At 55.3% G+C, this 6984-nt stretch overlaps 1 protein-coding gene across 1 annotated transcript; it reads left to right on the forward strand.

Annotated features, from left to right (window-relative positions):
* AQP3 (aquaporin 3 (Gill blood group)) lies at positions 1-6680 on the forward strand. Its single transcript, XM_011948645.1, has 6 exons — positions 1-125; positions 3940-4066; positions 4374-4511; positions 4862-4980; positions 5323-5540; positions 5631-6680. Exons 1-6 carry the CDS (start codon positions 18-20, stop codon positions 5797-5799), a joined length of 879 nt encoding a protein of 292 aa, XP_011804035.1. The 5' UTR covers positions 1-17; the 3' UTR covers positions 5800-6680.
* The last annotated feature ends 304 nt before the right edge of the window (positions 6681-6984 follow it).

Raw genomic sequence — 6984 nt, forward strand, 5'->3', positions numbered from 1 at the left:
CCGCCGCCTGCCCCGCCATGGGTCGACAGAAGGAGCTGATGTCCCGCTGCGGGGAGATGCTCCACATCCGCTACCGGCTGCTCCGCCAGGCGCTGGCCGAATGCCTGGGGACCCTCATCCTCGTGGTGAGTGGAGGGAGCCGGGAAAACTTTTTTCTCTCCAGCCCTTGCACTCCCCAAACGCTCACTTCCCCGAAGGGGCTGTGTTTTCCAAGGTGGACTGGACGCACCTCCCCAGCTCTGACCCCCACGCTTAACCCCTGCGGATCAAGCTGACTTCCAAAGTCCTCTTCCCCACAGGTCTAACCCCATCTCTGACAGCTCCGACTCGCCAGAATGACAGCTGTTACTCCCCAGTGACAGTGCCGATCGTTTACCTCCCACAAGTGACTCAGCCCACAGGCTGGGGGAAGCGGTCACCCTTGCAGTCTGGGACCGCCAGCCACTTCTCCTGCCTCCCACAGCCCTCCAGTTTCCCAGAATCCCAGCCCCCAGAGGCAGGGGAAGGAGCGGAGGCAAATGAGCCATTATTAGGTTATTTGGGTCGTGGGTGTCTGGCCTCTAATGAATAATTAAGCCTCAAAAAGTCCAAAAGTTGCAGTGAGTGAGGACAGTTTGCAGGGGTAGGGGCAGAGGGCGCAGGCCACATGGGCTGCAAACAGCGAAGTGGGAAGGGAGGCAGATTCTGACGGTAGGAGGGTGGGAGGAAGCTAGGCCCAAACACAGAGGACACCTGTCTAAAGTTGCTCCCCTGGTGCCAAGCGACTCCCAGGCCCTATCTGTTATCCAGACAGATGCTGTCAACGTCTCAGCAGAAGAGGACAAGCATTCTGGTTATTCCTCGGTCTCTTGGTTACTCCCTGGGTTCTCTGAGTTAGGTATTCCGCTGTCTGGGTTACTCCTCAGTCCTAGTTACTCCTTGGTTACACCAGTTTCACCCTGGTTTTGTTCTGGGTGACTCTGTTTGCACTTCTTAGGTCTGGCAGACCCACCAGTAATGGTCCTATTTCCTGTCCCAGTTTCTGTCTGATTTTCAGCCGCTCATGTGGTTACACCTGTTTTCCTCTGGGTTCAGTTGCTACATTGCAGTGGGTGGGTTACTCGTTCCTGCCCCAGCCCTAGGTAGTGCAGACCAGCTGGCCCGCTGTGGACTAGGAAGCTTGACTAAGGGGTACGGATCCCCAGATGGTAGAGGAGCAGGATCTATGGGCAGAGGAGGGCTGACCCCCTTCTGGCTTCCAAGAATAGGAAGTGGGGAAGCCACAGGGGGTATTTTATCCACAGCCTCCCATAAGATTAGTGGTCCTATCAGCCAGCCCTGGCCCCTCTCTTGTGTGCCAAGAAGGCAATAGGAGGTGGCTTTTATCACCCTCCTGCCTCGGAGCCCCCACTCCTATCTGAGTCCTGAGTCCAGCCACCTATTTTAGAGCAGCCAGGCCAGGGGAGTACGATGTCTTCTATTTTCCTGGAGGGGCCTCCTCATTCCCTCCCAAGTCTCAGTTCACTCTCTCACAAAGGAGCCGTTAGTCCTCCCACTGAGCCCCAGGATCATCAGGCTTATCCCAGACCACAAAAGAAGGGTGTTAAATTTGTGGGGGAAGGCTTGCAGGCTCAGATGGATGTGAGGTATTGGATATCAGTGAGAAGCAGAACTTCAAGGACTGCATGAACTGGAGGGGCAGGCCTGGGGGTCCCTGTGTAGTGGATGAATGCCTGCCTGCATACCTATGTGTTGGGAGCCTAGGCCTGCAGTGGCAGAATCAGGGTTGGCTTTGGGGTGAGGAAAGCCCCTTTCTTTGAGATATCTGGTGCTAGGGCAGGGGGCGGTGCTGGCTGAGAACTCAGGGCAGGGGGTGGGGGAGGAAGAGGAAGATTAGCCCCAAGGTGGTGGAACTGGCTCTGACAGCTCCTCCCTCCAAGGCCTCCTGGGATGGAGCCAGGTCTGAGCCTTTGGCAGGCAAGGAGCTGCGGCCAGGGCCTCCCAAGCACGGGCAGGGTGCCTCAGACCCTCACGTGCCTGTCTCCCAGTACCCCTCCTCACACATACACCTGCAATCTCTGATCTTTGTTCTCACCTGCCTGCACACCTTTGCCCCATGTCGTTGCCGCTGGCTTCTCCATTATCTCTTGGTCTTTCTGGGATGATAATCAAAATGCTTAACCATCCGGAACAACAGGCACTGACCCATCAGAATAAACAGGGCCCGTAGCACAGGTCCTGGAAACTGCCTGCTCTGTGAGCATAAAACGTTTAGTTATGGGCAGGGGGGAGAGGAGACCAGGGGAAGGCATTTGAGCAGCTTTGAGGGACACTCAGGGGGCTCAGGGCAACAATTCTTTACAGCTGCTGTGGAAGTATTTTCAGGCTTGAACAAGGGGAATAGACATACTACGTTCTTTTTTAGAGACAGGATCTCACTATGTTGCCCAGGCTGGGCTCAAACTCCTGGGTGCAAGATCCTCCCATCTGCCGGGCGCGGTGGCTCAAGCCTGTAATCCCAGCACTTTGGGAGGCCGAGACGGGCAGATCACGAGGTCAGGAGATCGAGACCATCCTGGCTAACGTGGTGAAACCCCGTCTCTACTAAAAAATACAAAAAACTAGCCGAGCGTGGCGGCGGGCGCCTGTAGTCCCAGCTACTCGGGAGGCGGAGGCAGGAGAATGGCGTAAACCCGGGAGGCGGAGCTTGCAGTGAGCTGAGATCCGGCCACTGCACTCCAGCCTGGGCGACACAGCCAGACTCCGTCTCAAAAAAAAAAAAAAAGATCCTCCCATCTCAGCCTCCAAAGTGCTGGGATTACAGGTGTGAGCCACCACAGCTGGCTCCAGTATGTTCTATATTTGTAGAACACCAGGGGTCTTAGTCTTTTTTAGTTCCCCCATTTTTGGCAGAAAGTTTAGAACTGATCTCCCCATTTCTACTGCCCTGGGTCCCGGGCTGGGGATAGTAAGAGGAGTCACTCAGATCCCTATCTGTAGGACCTCCAAATCTGAGTGGGGAATCCAGACCCCTGAGAGCAGAGAGGTCATGGGTGGAGAGAGGAGGCACTGGGACAGGGACAGGTAAAGGAAGGGGGACATGGTGAGGGCTGGGGCTCTGACATCCTGGACTCAGGAGAAGTGGATTCAATCTCACTTCTGGTCTCCTCCCTATTTATTTGTGTCCCCTATTGCCAACACTACCACACCACATGAGCTTTTCTTTTCTTTTTAACTCTTTTTTTTTTTTTTTTTTTTGATGGAGTCCCACTCTGTCGCCCAGGCTGGAGTGCAGTGGCACAATCTCGGCTCACTGCAACATCTGCCTCCCATGTTCAAGTGATTCTCCTGCCTCAGCCTCCTGAGTAGCTGGGATTACAGGCGTCCACCACCACGCCCAGCTTTTTTTTGTATTTTTAGTAGAGATGGGGTTTCGCTATGTTGGCCAGGCTGGTCTGAAACTCCTGACCTCAGGTGATCCACCCGCCTCGAACTACCAAAATGCTGGGATTATAGGTGTGAGCCACTGCACCTGGCCCACATGAGCTTTTCTTTGGAGCAGCTGGGGGATGAGTGAGAGGCTTCCCACCTTTACGGTCCAGGCCTGAAGGGCTGCGGAGAAACTTGTGCTAAGGTGAAAGCTGTTCCCCTAAACCTACTGCTGAAATTCAAGGAAAATCAGTGAAGATGGTTCAGTCATCTTCTAGGATCCCAGTCACAGACCCTGCTTCCAGTGCTTTCCCTAGGGCCCTCTTATATTAGGGTTGGGACAGTGGGGGTGGGAAGGCATGTGTCCTTTTTCTGGAGGGTGCAATTGCAGCAGAAGGGGTTTGGGTTGGGGTCCAGGAAGGGCCTCTACTCCTCCCAGTGGTGGCGGGTGGGCAGGTTGCTGGCTTCACCCCTTCCTTCTGGAGTGAGAGTTGCTGGTCCTCACCGTCCCTGCCTTGTTCTTCCTGACAGATGTTTGGCTGTGGCTCCGTGGCCCAGGTTGTGCTCAGCCGGGGCACCCATGGCGGTTTCCTCACCATCAACCTGGCCTTTGGCTTTGCTGTCACTCTGGGCATCCTCATCGCTGGCCAGGTCTCTGGTAAGGCCTTAACCCTGCCCCCAGCCCTTGACCCTCAATAGCATTCCCACTAGGTGTCCTGGCATTCCTAAGGGCAGGTCATGGCTGTGGCCTCTGCTTTGGCCCCCTGGGAAAGAAGGGTGGAGAAGACACTTGACACTTAGAACCTTCGACTCTCACCTTGGAATCAGAGATTATCAACTGGCCTGCTCCATAGACCAACTGCCATCCTGTGCAAGAAACCCCTCTCTGCACCTCTTCTCAGGGGACCCTAGCCTCCTGACTGTGGCAGGCTGCAGCTAATAGGTCCCATGTCCCCTCTGCCCAGGGGCCCACCTGAACCCTGCCGTGACCTTTGCCATGTGCTTCCTGGCTCGTGAGCCCTGGATCAAGCTGCCCATCTATACCCTGGCACAGACGCTGGGAGCCTTCTTGGGTGCTGGAATCGTTTTTGGGCTGTATTATGGTAAGCATTCCCCACCCTGTCCTCCTCCACTACCCCCCTCCCTCTGTTCAGGACCAGCTGGCACCAGGCCTTTTGATGACAGACGGCTAGGGCCTGCCCAGGCCCTGGGCTCATGACTCACTCATTCACGCACAGGGCCAAGGTGGGGGGCACAAGGGGAAAGAAACAAGTTGGGCAACAACAGAGTCTCAGGCCCTCCACCCCACCCCATGTCATCCCCTCTGCCTGGTGCAATACAGCAGTATTGCTACTTACCCATAACCAGTGGGAGGGTGGGGAGGGCACACCTGAGAGGGAAGCCTGGGCTCAGGCCTCTCCCCCAGCTCACTCTGGGTCTAATCTGTCACCAGATGCAATCTGGCACTTTGCCGACAACCAGCTTTTTGTTTCGGGCCCCAATGGCACAGCTGGCATCTTTGCTACCTACCCCTCTGGACACTTAGATATGATCAATGGCTTCTTTGACCAGGTATGGGCTGGGGACATGTGAGGGGAACTCAGGGAGGGGACCGAGTTACCTTGGTAGCTCATGGGCTGGCTCGGGGACAGGACTCCTTGACTGTAGCAGGATTTCTCAAATCTGTAGGGTAACCCGCATCAGAACATGGTGGCAGGTACTCATAAAACATGCGGCTCTCCAGCGGGTTCTTGTGCATGCAGACATTCTAGCACCATTGCTTTCAGGAGGAAAACATGGGCAGGCACTGACAGGAGCCTAGGAGCTAGAGGGAAGGTAGGGGACGGAAGGAGGGATCAGAGAAAGGGAGAAAGGGAGGGAGCTGCTGCTCACCCTGTTCTCCCCACTCCCCAGTTCATAGGCACAGCCTCCCTCATCGTGTGTGTGCTGGCCATTGTTGACCCCTACAACAACCCTGTCCCCCGAGGCCTGGAGGCCTTCACCGTGGGCCTGGTGGTCCTGGTCATTGGCACCTCCATGGGCTTCAACTCCGGCTATGCCGTCAACCCTGCCCGGGACTTTGGACCCCGCCTTTTTACAGCCCTCGCGGGCTGGGGCTCTGAAGTCTTCACGTGAGTACAGTCCCCACCCAGCTCACCCCAGCCTGCCTCTCCTCTGCCCCGCCCCCCACGTCCCTGACCATGAGTGTCTGTTCTCCCCAGGACCGGCCAGCATTGGTGGTGGGTGCCCATCGTGTCCCCACTCCTGGGCTCCATTGCGGGTGTCTTCGTGTACCAGCTGATGATCGGCTGCCACCTGGAGCAGCCTCCACCCTCCACCGAGCAAGAGAATGTGAAGCTGGCCCATGTGAAGCACAAGGAGCAGATCTGAGTGGGCAGTGGCCATCTCCCCACTCCACTGCGCTGGCCTTGAGCATCCACTGACTGTCCAAGGGCCACTCCCAAGAAGCTCCCTTCAGGATCTACCCTTCCAGGCTAAGGAGCTCCTTATCCACCCTCACCCCACGAGACAGCCCCTTCAGGAGTTCACTGGACCTTGCCCAAATAGCACCTTAGGCCACTGTCCCTAAGCTGGGGTGGAACTGGAATTTGGGTGAATACATCCTTTTGTCTCCCACGGGAAGAGAATGGGCAGCAGGTATGTGTGTGTGAGCATGTGTGTGCATGTGTGTGTATGTGTGTGTGTGTGTGGTTTCCCAGATATTCAGGGCAAGGGACCAGTCGGAAGGGATTCTGGCTGTTGGGGGAGCCCAGAGACGGGGGAAGGCAGCCTGTCCATCTGTGCATGAGGAGAGGAAAGTGCCAGGGTGTGTGTTTCAGGGGCTCCACATGGAGGAGCTGCAGATAGATGTGTTTCTGTGTATGTGTGTGTCTGCCTTTTTTTCTAAGTGGGGGCTTCTACAGGCTTTTGGGAGGTAGGATGGATGTGGGAAGGGCTGGGAGGAGGCAGCCACAGCTCAGGTTTGGAGCTCTGGATGTACATACATAAGTAGGAGCAGTGGGACGTGTTTCTGTCATAACACAGGCATGAAGGGTGGGGTGAAGTCCAGGTCATAAGTTTCATGTTTGCTTTTGTTTTGTTTTGTTTTGTTTTGTTTTGAATGTATGTAGCAGATGTTATAGTCTTAGGGATCGGGGTTGGGAGACCCCACTCTAGAAAGGGTCGTTGCTCCTTTAATCCTCCACTCAACAATGTACTCTTTTATCTTTTATATTAAAAAAAATAAATAAAATGTGTGCCTAAAACCTCCAGTTGTGCAAATCTCTTTCTGCTTGCTCTGCTGCTTTTCTGGGGCCAATTAAGGAGCTTCAGCATGCCCACAGTGAGCCAGGGTGCCCGGCTGAGTGTCTGATGTGGTCAGGTTGCCCTGGGGGTCATACAGGGAGGTTAGAGAGCCTCTTCGCCAAGCCTCTCAGTCTGAACTCAGTGGTCCCAAACTTTCCCCCAAGCTTCCTCCTCATGGGTACCCCAGCATAATGAATGGAATCTTCTTCCCAATCCCTGTACCCACACATCACCCCGGAAAAGGCTCGAGCCCCATGCAGGGAAGATCTT

Source organism: Colobus angolensis, unplaced genomic scaffold (assembly GCF_000951035.1).
Source record: "Colobus angolensis palliatus isolate OR3802 unplaced genomic scaffold, Cang.pa_1.0 Scaffold281, whole genome shotgun sequence".
Lineage (NCBI taxonomy): Eukaryota > Metazoa > Chordata > Mammalia > Primates > Cercopithecidae > Colobus > Colobus angolensis.

What these genes read in the sequence shown, in the direction of transcription:
- AQP3 (XM_011948645.1), top strand. Translation starts at nt 18, where the DNA reads ATGGGTCGACAGAAGGAGCTGATGTCCCGCTGCGGGGAGATGCTCCAC. An exon ending in CGTTTTTGGGCTGTATTATG is followed by an intron (nt 4,512 to 4,861) that starts GTAAGCATTCCC and finishes ATCTGTCACCAG; the next exon opens with ATGCAATCTGGCACTTTGCC. An exon ending in TGGGGCTCTGAAGTCTTCAC is followed by an intron (nt 5,541 to 5,630) that starts GTGAGTACAGTC and finishes TGTTCTCCCCAG; the next exon opens with GACCGGCCAGCATTGGTGGT.